Raw genomic sequence first — 15,427 nt, 5'->3', positions numbered from 1 at the left:
CTGGTGGAGCTGTGGTTTAGGCATTGGGCAGCTAACCACAAGGTCAGTGGTTCAAACCCACCAGCTGATCACCAGGACAAAACTAATATTCTCTACTTCTGCAAAGATTTACAGTCTTGAATACTCTGTTTTAGAGGGTTGCCATGATTCAGAATCAACTGGATGGGAGTGGGATTGGTTAATTGGTTGGTCTAGAACAGGAGTGGTGAACATCTGGCCACATAAGACCTGTGAAATCATTTTATCTGGCCCTGACAAGACAACTGCAGTTCTAGGCATCACACTGTTGCTGTTATTAGGTGCCATCAAATTAGTTCCAACTCATAGTGACCCTATACACAACAGAACAAAATATTGCCCGGTCCTATGACAACCACACAGTCATTGCTATGTTTGAGCCCATTGTGCTGCCACTGTGCCAATACATCACATTGGGGGTCTTCCTCTTTTTCTCCAACCCTCCACTTTATCAAACATGATATCCTTCTCCAGTGACTGGTCTCTCCTGATAATGTGTTCAAAGTAAGAGAGACAAAGTCTAGCCATCCTGGCTTCCAAGAAGCATTCTGGCTGTACTTCCTCTAAAAAAGATTGGTTTGTTCTTTTTGGCAGTCTGTGACATTTTTAATAGTCCCCTCTAACACTATAACTCAAATGTATCCGTTCTTCTACAGTCTTCCTTATTCACTGTCCAACTTTCATATGCATATGAGGTTATTGAAAATACCATGGCTTGGATAAGGCACACCTTAGTCCTCAAACTGACATCTTTTGCTCTTAAACACTTTAAAAAGGTCTTGTGCAGCAGATGTGCCTAATAAAATCATTTGATTTCTTGACTGTTGCATATGTGTTGATGGTTGATTTAAGCAAAATGAAGTCTTTGACAACCTCAATCTGGATGTTGTTTATGGGTCCAGTGATGAGGATTTTTGTTTACTTTACATTGAGATGCAACCCACTGACTGCTGCATACGTGTTAATGGTTGATGGCTGTGGTGTTTGAGCTTCATCAATAAGTACTTTAAGTCCTCTTCGCTTTCAGCAAGCAAGGTTGTATCATCTGCATACCACAGATTGTTAATGAGTCTTCCTCCAATCCTGATGTCATTTCTTTTTCAAATAATCCAGATTCTTGGATTATTTGTTCAGCATACAGACCGAATAAATATGATGAAAGAATACAACCCTGATGCACACTTTTCCTAATTTTACACCATTCAGTGTTCCCTTGTTCTATTTGAGCAACTGCCTCTTGTTCTATGTACAAGGTCCTCATAAGTACAATTCAGTGTTCCAGAATACTCATTCTCCACAATGTTGTCCATAGCTTGTCATAATCCATAAAATCAAAAGCCTCTGCATAATCAATAAAGCACAGGTAAACATCTTTCTGGTATTCTCTGCTTTCAGCCAAGAACCATCTGACATCAGCAATGATAACCCTCATTCCACATGCTCTTCTGATTCTGGCTTGAACCTCTGAAAGTTCTCTGTCAGTGTATGACTGCAGACGTTTATTGTATTATCCTTAACAAAATTTTATTTGCATGTAATATTAATGATATTATCTGATGATTTCTGCATTCCATTGGGTCACATCTATTTGGAATGGGCAGAAAGATGGATATCTTCCAGTCAGTTGGATAGGTAGTTGTCTTCCAAATTTCTTGGCATAGGTGAGTGAGTTTCTTCACTGTTATCAGTTTGTTTGCTGAAATATTTTAATTTGTATTCCACCAATTCCCAGCTCCTTGTTCTTTGCCAGTACTTTCAGTGCACCTTGGACTTCTTCCTTCAGTAACATTAGCCCCTGATCATATATTACCTCTTGAAATGGTTGAGCATCAACCATTTCCTTTTGGTATAGTGACTCTGTGTATTCCTTCCATCTTCTGTTGAAGCTTTCTGCATCATTTAATATTTTACCCACAGAAACCTTCAGTATTACAAGTCAAGGCTTGAATTTTTCTTCAGTTCCCTCAGCTTGAGAAATGATGAGCATATTCTTCCCTTTTGGTTTTCTAACTCCAGGTCTTCGCACATTTCATTATAATATTTTATTTGTCTTCTCGAGCTGACATTTGAAATATTCTGTTCAGCTCTTGTACTCCCTCACTTCTTCCATTTGCCTTAGGATCTCTACATTGGAGAGCAAATTTCAGAGTCTCTTGTGACATCCGTTTTGTTCTTTTCCTTCTTTCTTGTCTTCTTAATGACCTTTTGGTTTCTCCCTGTATGATGTTCTTGATGTCATCCCACAACTCTTCTGGTCTTCAGTCTTTAGTGTCTAATGCATCAAATCTGCTCTTCAGATGATCTCTAAATTCAGGGAAGATATATCTGTGGTCATATTTTGGCTCTGTGGACTTGTTTTCATTTTCTTCAGCTTCATACTGAACTTGCATATGACCAACAGATGGTGTGTGTGTTCCACAGTCTGCCCTGGCCTTGTTTTGGCTGATGATATGGAGCTTTTCCACTGTTGCTTTCCGCAGATATTGTCTATTTGATTTCTGTGTATTCCATCTGCTGTGATCCATGTGCATAGTCATCTTTTATGTTGTTTTAAAACAGTGTTTGCAATGAAGAAGTCATTGGTCTTGCAAAATTCTATCATACGTTCTCCAGCATCATTTCTATCACCAAGGCTATATTTTCCAACTACTGATCCTTCTTCGTTTCCAACCTTTACATTCCAATCACCAGTAATGATCAATACATCTTGATTGCATGTTTGATCAATTTCAGACTGAAGAAGTCAGTAGAATTCTTCAGCTTCATCATCACTGGCTCTAGTGTTTGGTGCGAAAATCTGAATAATAGTAGTATTAACTGGTCTTCATTTTAGGCATATAGTAATTAGCCGATCACAGAAGCATTGTACTTCATGACTGATCTTGATATGTTCTTTTTGATGATGCAAGTGACGCCATTTCTCTTCAATTTGTCATTCCCAGCATAGTAAACCACGTGATTGTCAAATTCAAAATGGCCAATGCCAGCCCATTTCAGCTCACTAATGCCTAGGATAACAATGTTTATGTGTTCCATTTTATTTTTGACAATTTCTAATTTTCCTAGATTCATATTTATTCATCCGTGTTCAAGTTAATGGATGTTTACATCTGTTTCTTTTCATTTGAGTTGTGCCTCATCAGCTAATAAAGGTTCCAAAGTTTTTACTCCATTTGCATCATCACAGTCAACTCTACTTTGAAGAGGCAGCTCTTCCCCAGTAGCATTTTGAGAGTCTTCCAACCTGAAGGGCTCATCTTCTGGTACTATATCTGACAATATTCAGGTGTTCTTCATCATGTTTCAACCAATAATCTGGTGTTGACAGTGTTCCACTGCTACTCATAAAGGTTTTTAGTGACTTTTATGTATTTTAGACTCAGAAGTAGTCTCTCTCCTTCTTCCTAGTCTGTCTTCATCTGGAAGCTCAACTGAAACCTGTCCACCGTGGTTGACCCTGTTGTTATTTAAAATACCATGGCATAGTTTCCAGGATCACAGCAACCTACAAGCCACTACAGTATGACAAACTGAAAGAAAAGTGGTGGAGCCTTTGTATTAGGGGTGAGTTAATTAAATGTTTGCCCAAATATAGCAAGTTAATTAAATGTTTGCCCAAATATAGCAATTTTTAAGATGATAATTTTGTATGGCCCACCAATGATGCTATGAATATTAGCAAAAATAAAAAAAGTTCCCCACCCCTGGTCTAAAAGCAAATAACAATGAAACACAGCCTACCAAAACCTTTGGGACCCAGAAAATTTGGTTTTCAGAAGAGATGAAATTCTTGTCATCCTCGATTCTAAGAAGCATTCTGGCTGTACTTCTTCCTAGACTAATTTGTTCTTCTGGTAGTCCATGGTATTTTAAATTATTCTTCTCAATATGTTATTTAAAGGTATCAATTTCTTCTATGGTTTTCCTTATTGTCCAAATTTCACATGCATACAAAGCGACTGAAAATATCATAGCTTGGGTCCAGGTGAACCTTAATCCTCAAAGTCTTCTGGTCTTGAACACTTTAAAGAGGTTTTTGCAGCAGATTTGCCTAATGTAATACACTGTATGAATTTCTAACTGCTGTTTCCATGAGCACTGATTGTAGATCCAAGAAAACTGACGTTTTTGACAACTTCAGTTTTTTCTCCATTTATCATGAAGCATTTATTGGTCCAGTTGTAAAGATTTTCATTTTCTTTACACTGGGTGTAATCTATACTGAAGGTATAGATTACATCAGTAAGTATTTCAAGTCCTGTTCAATTTCAGCACACAAAGTTGTGTCATTTGCATATCACAGGTTGTTAATGACTCTTCTTCTAATCTTGATGCCACGTCCTTCTTCATATAATCCAGTTTCATGGATTCTTTGCTCAACATGCAAATTGTATGGTATGGCACTGTAGGATCAGCAGTGGACTGCGAACCACAAGGCCAGCTGCCCAAATCCACCAGTTGATCCTCAGAAACCCTATACAGGGATACCATGAGTCAGAAGAGACTTGATGGCACTTAACAACAACATCAACATGCAGATTGAATGGTGTAAGGGTACAATCCTGTCACACACCTTTCCTGATTTAAATCATTCAGTATCTCCTTGTTCTGTTTGAACACTGCCTCTTGGTCTATGGACAGGTACACATAAGCACAGCTAAATGTTCTGGGATTCCCATTTTTCACAAATGGGACTCCATAGAATCCTTCAATATTACAATCTGAGGCTTGAATTGTCTCTTCAGTTGCTTCATAATGAGAATTACTGAGTGTATTCTTCCTCTTGGACTTTCTAAATCCAAGTATTTGCATATTTTAGTATATTTGACTTTGTCCTCTCGAGATACAACTCTACTCTTACTAGAATTAATGGGTTAAGTCTTGGACTACTACTTCATCATTGACTCAAGAGCAAGTTTCAGAATCTCTTCTGATATCCACTTCAATCTTTTTCATGACCTTTGGCTTTCTTCATGTATGAGGTTCTTGATGTCATTCAAGTCTTCTGGTCTTTAGTGTCTAATGCATCAAATCTGTTCTTGAGATGGTCTCTAAATTCATGTGCGATATACTCAAGGTCATATTTTGGCTCCTTTTGACTTGCTTTAGTTTCTTCAGTTTCAGACTGAACTTGCATATAAGCAATTGATGGTCCATTCCACAGTCAGCTCCTGGCCTTATTTTGGCTAATGTTATTGAACTTCTCCATTGTCTCTTCCCACAGATATAGTCCATTTGAGTTCCATGTATATATATAGTCACCTCTTATGTTGTTGAAAAATGGTATTTGCAATGAATAAGTTTCTGATCTTGAAAAATTCTATTATGTGAACATCAAAACTATTTCTCTCACCAAGGTCATAGTTTTCAATGACTGATGCTTCCTCTTTATTTCCAACTTTCACATCCCAGTCACCAGTAATTATCAATGCATCTTGATTTCACATTTGATTAATTTCAGACTGAAGAAGTTGGTTGTTGTTGTTGTTATATGTGCTGTGGAGTCGGTTACGACTCATAGCGACCCTGCATAGGGTTTCTGAGGCTGTAAATCTTTACGGGAGCAGAAAACCTCATCTTTCTCCCATGGAACAGCTGGTAGTTTTGAACTGCTGACCATGAGATTAGCAGCCCGATTCATAACCACTACACTACCAGAGCTCATTATCACTGGCTTTAGTGGTTGGTGTGTAAATTTGAATAATAGTGTTATTAACTGATCTTCCTTGTAGGTGTATGGACATTATCCTATCACAGACAGAACTGTACTTCAAGACAGCTCATGAAATGTTCTTTTTGATGATAAATGCAATGTAAACTGTATGAAGTATGAATCTAGAAACATTGGAAGTTGTCAAAAATGAACATAAAGATCAATATGATAAGCTGAAATGAACTGGTGTTGGCCATTAGCAATTAGGAAGATGCAAATCAAAATCACAATGAGCTATAACTCTACTCTTACTAGAATTAATGGGTTAAGCCTTGGACTACTACTGCAAAAGGTACATACTCAACCACTATTTCTTAGGAGAAAGATGAGGTTTTCTACCCCCATAAAGATTTCTAGTATCAGAAACCCTACTCTGTCTTATAAGTTGTTATGAGTCAGAATTGACTCAGTGACAGTAAGTAGGTGGGTGGTAGATGATGACAGCTTTAAAAAAAATTAGAAAAATGCAAAAGTTGGCAAAAATGTGGAGAAACTGATATCCTCATCCAATGTTGATGGAAATGCAAAAATAGTAAAGTCACTGTGTAAAACAGCTTGACAATTTCTCAGAAAAGTTAACATGGGACTACCAAATGACCTGGTGTAAGATTGGCAGGGATTGTCATCTGACCTGCTCTGACTTCTCAAAGGGGAAGGGAAATCAAACTCAACAACAGTCCAAGGCCAATTCCTATAAAATGAGGGCCAAACATGCCTCTACACTCCAATCCTCTTTATCAGTTCTAACTAACTGTCACTTCCACAGCACTCGCTACCTCTCTGTTGGGTTTAATAAGCCACTACAATGTGCACACAGAACTCATAGACAATACTCACGATTATGGAGTTTATTAGGGAAGTTAACAGGTTACAATTCAGCATCAGAAAAGCTCAGGACACAGTTCTTTGGTAAGGAGAACCTCTTCTCAGCAGTATCAGAAAGCACCAGATTCCTCTCTCTGGTCCTCAGCTTGTCACTCATGCAGCCCCTTAGCCTTTGCCCAAAAGAAGCCAATAAATGCCCAAAGGGCACTCCACTCCTCCATTAGCATCAGCCCAAAATTGCTCAGCTTCAGCTCTGTGGGTCAGCAAACCTAGCTTCCCCAATTAAATGCCTGGAGGCACCCCACTGTTCAAGTGAGCCTCCTACCTGAAAGCGTTTATCTTTACTTGCTCAGTGGACTGGGAAGCCTACCACTCTGTCTCATGCTCTGGCTCTTGGTTCTGCTGCTACTGTTCCTCTGGCCACTCGTTTGGTGTCACAGCTCTGTCTTCTAGATCAAGAAAGTTCAGAGCAAGGACATTGGGGTCCAAAGGATGCACTCTGCTCCTGGTTCTTCTTTCTTAATGGCAGTGAAAGCCCCCATTCCAGCTTCTGAAATGCCTCATCTTATACTCAGTGGAGTGGCAAAACTGACCAATCCCCTCATTAGATTTCCATACACTGTATTTGCAAGATCCCAGCTAGTCAGTTGGTGGCTAGAAGACTACACACTAGACTATGGCTAGAAGACTACACACTAGACTATAGACTATATCACAACACCACATCCTGCGACTCAACTCCTAGTATATACCCAAAAGAATCTAAAGCAGTTACTCGGACACATATTATTCACATTATCATTACAGTATTATTAAGAATAGCCAAAAAGTGGAAACAACATAAATGCCCATCAACACATGAATGGATACACAAAATACCAAATGCAATATCACTCAGCCATAAAGAAAAATGAAGTCCTAATGAGTGGTACATAGGAAACAAGGAAGAACAGAAAAGAATTAATGCATTTCAATTATGGTGTTGGTAAAGACTATTGAATACACCATGGACTTTCAGAAGAACTAACAAATTTGTCTTGGAAGAAATACAAGAATGTTTCTTAGAAAAGAAGATGCTGAGACTTCATGTCATGTACTTTGGAAGGATATCATGCTTGATAAACTAAATGAGAAAGCCCCTCAAAGTGAAAGATTGACACAGTAACTGCAATAATGTACTTACACATAGCAATGATTGTGTGAGGATGACACAGGGCTGGGCAACATCTCATTCTGTCATACATAGTGTCACTAGGAATCACAACCACCTCTACAGCACCTAACAACAACAATAAATGGTACAACACAGGTGAACCTTTAAATAATTATACTGAGTTAAATCAGTCAATTGCAAAAGAGCAAATGCGATATGATCCCACATATATGAAAGATTTAAATAAGCAAATGTATGAAGGGTAAAGTGGTTACCAGGAATATAGCTAAGAGGGAGAACAGGAATCACTCTTTAGGAAGCATTGAGCTACTTTTAAAAGGGATGGGAAATTTGGTAACAGATACAGGTGCGAATTGTATACATGGTTAATGTAATCCATGTCCCTGGGTTGTGCATGTGAAGAGTATAACTGAGAAATGTTTGGATATATATGTTTTTACCACAATGCAGAGGGTGGTGGACAAACTTACCCAATACAGCTTATGGGTCGCAACTGTAGAATTCAAACTAAGCAATTTGATTCCATAGCCTATGCTTTATGCCTACCCCATATCACTGGTGGAGAGGAGACAAAAGGTCGTGCCAGGGGTGAGAAAAGTATGATGTGAACATATGCCTAACTCAATTTCCTTCATCTGAGATCAGAAAAAAAAAAAAAAACAGGGAAAATACTTTAAATCGTAAGAGCTCATTTGTTCCTCACAACTCTAAGCTTATATAAAATGAGCAGGTAGATTATATATTTGATCTCTTCTGACTCTAAAATTCTAATCTTTTACTTTATATTCTCTATGCTGAAAGATCCACTTGGGTGCAGCGCACTTGTAAACGTCATCCACTGAGGCTGCAAATATTAAAGGAATTGAGTGATCATAACAACTATGTCATTTAGCTCTAAATAAAAACAGAGTAAAATACAAAGTTAATCTTACAGTAGAACGCTTCCAGAAATGAATAATATCATCCATATCTGATGCAGGATTCAATAAAAAGTAGTTCCTCCATTCATCCCAGTCCACTGTCAAAGTTCCATCACTATCAATGCTGCAATTTAAAAAACATTAAAATGTGTTTATGACATTTATAACAAAGTTGGCATCGTTACAAAAATTAACTGTTTTTTTTAACATTGTAGCAGACACTCCTTTGGACTTCATGAATATCACTGCAAGCATATCCCTCACTTATCAGCTAGCATGTTATCTGACATTTTGGGCCTGCAGCAGTAGTACAATATCTGCTATCCAACTATTTTGCACATTAATGATGTAAGTCTGGCATTAATGAACACAGGTGTGAAGTTAGACGAACAGGGCTGCATTGGGTAAGATTATGTGGTAACTTCGCTGGGACATGATTCTCCGTGGTTTGGCAGTTATGTAACAATGTTCAGTTGGCAGGTATACAATGATACAGCCATCCTCCTTCTTGTGATCTGATGTAGTCATCCCCCATTTTGACAAAATGACCTGATCTTTGGAACCTAGCCACGTAAATAAGTAGGAAGTAGGAGCATAAGGATACGTTAAAAAATAATGCTGCTCAAATTCCAGTTCATACATAGGTTTATTCCAAATAAAACATATTTCAACATGTCTCTCCAGTCAGTGGATGGCTACAGACAACTCCTCTCAGTAATATACTTGTCTCAGTTTTATTAAGGTGCCTTCAAAACAAGATCCAGTCCAAAAAATGGCTTTCAAGGGGAACTGCTGCACCAGTTAAATTCAAGACAGAGAATTCAGTTCAGAAGGTTATAGTGATTGTCCAGGGGAACTCCAAAGGAGTAATCTTGATAGATCTCCAGGATACATTTTACATTTAGTTGTCATATATCCTTAGGCTCCTCTTGGCTGACAGTTTCTCAGACGTTCCTTGATTTTAGATAAACTTCATGGTTTTGAGGAGTATTTTGTACATGCCTCTGTATTGGAATTTGTTTCATATTTACTTTTAATTATTTGTCTGTGAGCTCTTCCAGGAAAGAACTTATTTCTATGTCATTTTTATCATACTAGTACTGAGTCCTGGTGTGGTGCTGTGGGTTAATGCACTAGACTGTAAAGTTGGCTTGAACTGCAAGGTAAAGTTGGCTTGAACTGCAAGGTAGATGGTCCAAGCTCACCAGCTGCTCCTAGGAAAACATCTACAGGGTCATTATGGGTTAGAACCAACTTGATGACACTTAACAACATCAACAGTACTGAGTACTCAATAAATGTTGCTAAATGAAAAAAATAAGGATAAATGAATAAAATTGATCACAAAGTACCTCCCCCCATCCCCTGCCGAATCCTTGTGTGGTATTGTAAGATAAGCACTGGACCATAAGGTCAGTTTGAATTGCAAAGTCGGTAGTCCAAACTCACCAACCACTCCTTGGAAATCCTATACAGGGTTGTTATGAGTTGGAACCAACTTGATGGTACTTAACAACAACCTTATTTTTACACAAATAATATGTTTGCCAATCATTCCTTCCGGGAGATGTATTTTCTTAAGCATTGCTATGTCAATTTCTTTTTTACATGTTGGTGTAAAAAAGTTAGCATAGTGCATTTACAAAAATATCTCCTAGGGGAGGGAGTGGTTGGCAAACAAATGTAGAAGAAACATGTTATTTGCATTTAAAAAAAATCAGTAATTTTATGCTATTTGGACTCTTCTAGTTTTTTTTTTTTTATTATTCACTGTCTTTTCCCTGTTTATACTTTTTTTTTCACTTTTTATTATGAGTTGGATGAGAGTTTACAGAGCATATCATCAGTTTTACATTCAACTAATCATACACACTTCATGTCATCTCTTTGATTGCCATCCTTTTCATCTCATCTCACTTCCTTCCTGTTAATTGTTAATTGTTTCAATTCCTCCTTCTTTCCCAACCCTTCTGAACTTTGTCCTTGGGTAAGGACTAGCCTTTTCATCTGAAATGGTTGACCATTTTAAAACAACCTTAATTTTATGAATTTATAGAAAATACTTTCACTTATACACCATGCAAAATTCAGGATTTACTGAGTTTTTAACTATTTCAGATAAAAACAACTACCAGAAATTCCTTTCCCGATATTTTAATAAAAACTGTAGTTTACTGAAAAGCCTTTTCAGTGGCATTCTTACAACTGGAAATTGTTTTGTTTTGTTTTAATTCATTCTTCTCCCAACACCCCCCCAAAAAAAGATGAGTACTACTTCCAGTTCCAGTCAAGATAAGAAATGAGTATTGAATGTGTCCTCCCACTGCAGCTAGGAAACGGGACCCACTAAATAAAGCAATTGGGGGTGGGGGGAGTACTAGACTACAAAGAAGACAGACTCATGATATTTGAATAAAGGAAAACACATGAGACGCATTTCCCATTCATTCTGGCTTCTGGATGGAGGCAGTTTCTAAATTATAGCATAGAGAAGTAGAAGCCTAAACAGAAAGCAGGGATTTTGCTAGTTAGATAAAACAGAGGTTAAAGCACAAGACTGCTGAGGTGGCGGATGATATAGGGACCCCTTTGAATCTTTGACCAAATGCTAAGCTACATACAGCTTCATGAGTCTGAAAAAAATACCTACTGGAACCTAATGGGAATTCTGTAGCTGAGAGATGTTGGAGTTCCAAATAAGAGAAAGAGAGATAGGGAGCCCTGGTTTGGCGCGGTGGGTTAATGTGCCAGACTGCAAAGTCATTTGAACTGCAAGGTTGGTGGGTCAAGCTCACCAGCTGCTCCTTGGAAACCCTATACAGGGTCGCTATGGGTCGGAACCAGAGCGACAGCACTTCACAACAGCAATAAGAGAGGAAAGGAGGGAAAACGTGGAGGGAAGGGTTGTAAAAAGAGAATTATATACAGGGGACAATTAAAAGGGCAAACACTGACTTCACATCAGAAACAATTCGTGCTAGCAGACATCTTTAATTATTTTTTTAGGTGAAAAAGGATAAAATAAACTGTCAACCTAGATTTCTGTAAGCAATAAAATTATCCTTCAAAAATGAAGGTAAAATATACATTTTCTGATAAACAAAATGTATGTTGCAAAAATTGTGCAAAAAATGTATGTTGCAAAAAAGCATAGCACATGTATTTAAAAAAAAACTCATGGAGGTATTGAACAGTTGGCAAACAAATGTAGAAGGTGCATGTTATTTGCATAAAAGTTGGTAATTAGTATAAAAATCACCAATGGGCAACACACCTTCACCTTGTTCTGCTTTCATTTATGACATTGTATGGTAATCACCTAGTGTTAGTTCCCCTACTAGCCTACAACCATAAAGCAGGAACTTTAGCTTGTTCACATCCCTTGTAACTATGTTTTAAATAACTGGTTGTTATAGGCAATCCACTGGAAATCCACCACCACTTGTCTGTCGCTTTGTGTCATCCATGGTGAACTTTGGAGCTTCCAGACTAATACAGACTATTGTTGTTGTTAAGTGCCATTGAGTCAGCTCTGACCCATAGTGACCCTATATAGGGTTTCCAAGAAGCAGCTGGTGAGTTTGAACTGCCAACCTTGTGGTTCAAACCAACATTGCAGTCCAGCACATTAACCCAAAGTGCCACACCCGGACTCCAAGACAGACTAGGAAGAACAAACAATGGTTTTAGCAGAGCTTCCAGACTAAGACAGAGTGGTGATGGTGTGCCGTGGAGTCGGTTCCGACTCATAGTGACCCTGCATAGGGTTTCCGAGGCTGTAAATCTTCACAGGAGCAGAAAGCCTCATCTTTCTCCCACAGAATCGCTGGTAGTTTCGAACTACTGACCTTGAGGTTAGCAGCCCAACTCATAACCACTATGCTACCAGAGAGCCTTTAAGACGGAGTAGAAAGAACAAATATTGAACTGTTTCTGAGCCATTGAAAAGTTCATGAATAGCAACTGAACATTGTCAGATAGAGTGCAGAAAAATGAATATACTGTAAATAGCAGCAGAATGTTGTCAAATATATTGTTGTTTGTTGCTACTATGTGCCATTAAGTCAGTTCCAACTCACAGTGACCCTGTATAGGGTTTCTGGAAAATGAGCTCTCTCAGGTTGGAAGTCACTCAAAATATGACTGGAGAAGAGCTACCTCCTCAAAGCAGATTTGACCATGATGACACAAATGGAGTAAACCTTTTGGGACTTACATTTGTTGATGAGGCAAAACTCTAAATAAGAAGAAAGAACTGCAAACAGTCGTTAATAATTGGAGCATGGAATGTATTAATCTAGGAAAATTGGAAGTTCTCAAAAATGAAATGGAATGCATAAAGATCAATATCCTAGTGTAGTGGTTACGAATTGGGCTGCTAACCTCAGGGTCAGCAGTTCAAAACTACCAGTGGTTCTGTGGGAGAAAGATGAAGCTTTCTGCTCCCGTAAAGATTGTTGTTGTTGTTATGCGCTGTCGAGTCAGTTCCAACCCATAGTGACCCTGCACAGTGTTTCTGAGGCTGTAAATCTTTATGGGAGCAGAATGCCTCATCTTTCTCCAGCGGAGAGGCTGGTAAAGATTATAGCCTCGGAAACCCTATACAGGGTTGCTATGAGTCAGCACCGACTCCACAGCACATAACCACCACCAGTGAGCTGAGGGACTCTTGGTGTGGCACCGTAGGATAAGCACTGGACTGTAACCCACAAGGTCTGCAGTTCAATCCCACCAGCTGGTCCTGGGAAGCCCTACATAGGGTTACTATGAGACGGAACTGACTCGATGGCACTTAACAACAGCAACAAGAACAACAAAGCAATTGGAAGAAATGATGTAAAATAGCTGAACAGACGATTTCATTGGGTAGCTTATGAAGACAAATTAAAGTATTATAGTGAAATGTGAAATGAAAATGTTAAATCAGAAAACCAAAAGGGAAAACATGCTCAGCATGCCACAAGCTGAAAGAATGGGAGCAAGCCTTGAGTTCTTGTATTGAAGAATTCTATGAGCAAATTATTGAATGATGCTGAAAGCATCAAAGGAAGATGGCAGGTATATACAGCGTTTCTGTACCAAAAAGAATTGGTCGATTCTCAACCATTTCAAGAGATAACCTATGATCAAGAAATGATGGCCCTGAAGGAAGCAGTCCAAGTTGCACTGAAGGCATTAGCAAAAGACAAGTTTCTAGGGATTCATGAAATATCAACTGAAATGTTTCAACAAGCTTATGCAACGCTGGGGGCGTTCATTCATCTATGCCAAGAAATTTGTATGGCAGCTTTCTGGCTAAACAACTAGAAGACATCCATATTTGTGTCCATTCCAAAGAAAGATAACCCAATGTAATGCAGAAATCATTGAACAATATCATTAATACCACATGTGAGTAAAATTTTGCTGAAGATAAATCAAAAACAGTTGGAGCAGTACATTGACAAGCAGCTGCCAGAAACCCAAGCCAGATTCAGAAGAGGAAGTGCAACACAGGATATCAATGCAAACATCTGATGGATCTTGACTGAAATCAGAGAATAGCAGAAAGTTATTTACTAGTGATTTATTGATTACACAAAAACATCTGACAGTGTGGATCATGATAAGCTCTGGATAACAATGAGAAAAATGGGTATTCCAGAAAACCTAATTGTGCTTATAAGGAACCTGTGCATAGCCAAAGAGGCAGTTGTTAAACTAGAACAAGAGGATGCTAAATGGTTTAAGACCAGAAAAGGTGAGTATAAGGGTTGTATCTTTTCAAAATACTTATTCAATCTGTCTGCTGAACAGATCACCTGAGAAGCTGAATTAAATGAAGAAAAATGTGGTAACAGGATTGAAGGAACCTACAATATGCAGATGACACAACTGTCCTTGCTGGAAATGAAGAGAATTTGAAGTACTTTCTGATGAAGAACAAAAATTACAGTCTTCAGTATAAATTGCATCTCAGTGTAAAGGAAACAAAAATCCTCACAACTGACCAATAAATAACATCATGATAAATGGAGAAAAGATCAAAGTTGTCAAGGATTTCATTTTATTTGGCTTCAGAACACGCTTACCAGCAGCAATCAAGAAAACAAGTGATGTGTTGCATTAGGCAAATCTGCTGAAAAAAAAAAAAAAAACTTCTTTTAAGTGTCAAAGAGCAAGAATGTCATTTTGAGGACTAAGTTGTACCTGATCCAAACTATTATATTCTAAATCACCTTATAAGAATGTGAAAGCTGAACAGTAAATAAGGAAAACCAAAAAATAAATGACGCATTTAAATTATGGTACTGGCAAAAAATACTGAAAGTACAATGGATTTCCAGAAGAATAAACAAATGTCTTGGAAGAAATACAACCAGAATGTTCTTTAGAAGCAAGGATGGCAGACTGTGTCTCTTGTACTCTGGACATGTTGACAAGAATGCCCTTCTAGTGGAGAACATCATGCTTGTTAAAGCAGAGGGTAGGCAAAAAAGAGTAAGACACTCAACGAGATGGATTGACAACGTAGCAGTAACAATGGGTTCAAACATAACAACAATTGTGAGACTGGCTGAGGACCAGGCAGTGTTTCATTGTGTTGGACATAAGGTCTCTATGAGTTGGAACCAACTTGGCATTAACAATTTAAGCTAACAACAACAATAAATAGAACAATTAAAGGAAGAAAATACACTGCTTAAGAGACGATTTGTGATTGGAAGATACATTTGTATAATTCACTAGGATGGGGAACAGAAAAATAAGAAAATAGGAAAAAAGGAAAATTTAAAG

General features: G+C 38.2%; 1 protein-coding gene across 1 annotated transcript in view; it reads right to left on the bottom strand.

Moving 5' to 3' along the window:
• The window catches only part of LOC102819639 (calcium-binding mitochondrial carrier protein SCaMC-1-like), an 88,797-nt gene that overhangs the window by 37,851 nt on the left and 35,519 nt on the right, over positions 1-15,427 (bottom strand). The window contains exon 4 of the mRNA XM_006866009.1: positions 8,663-8,774. Coding sequence (XP_006866071.1) covers positions 8,663-8,774 — 112 coding nt within the window. The remainder of the gene's footprint in view (positions 1-8,662; positions 8,775-15,427) is intronic.

Source organism: Chrysochloris asiatica, unplaced genomic scaffold (genome assembly GCF_000296735.1).
Source record: "Chrysochloris asiatica unplaced genomic scaffold, ChrAsi1.0 scaffold00085, whole genome shotgun sequence".
Classification (NCBI taxonomy): domain Eukaryota; kingdom Metazoa; phylum Chordata; class Mammalia; order Afrosoricida; family Chrysochloridae; genus Chrysochloris; species Chrysochloris asiatica.
The sequence above is the reverse complement of the archived record's forward strand: the minus strand, read 5'-3'. Positions and strand labels throughout refer to the sequence as shown.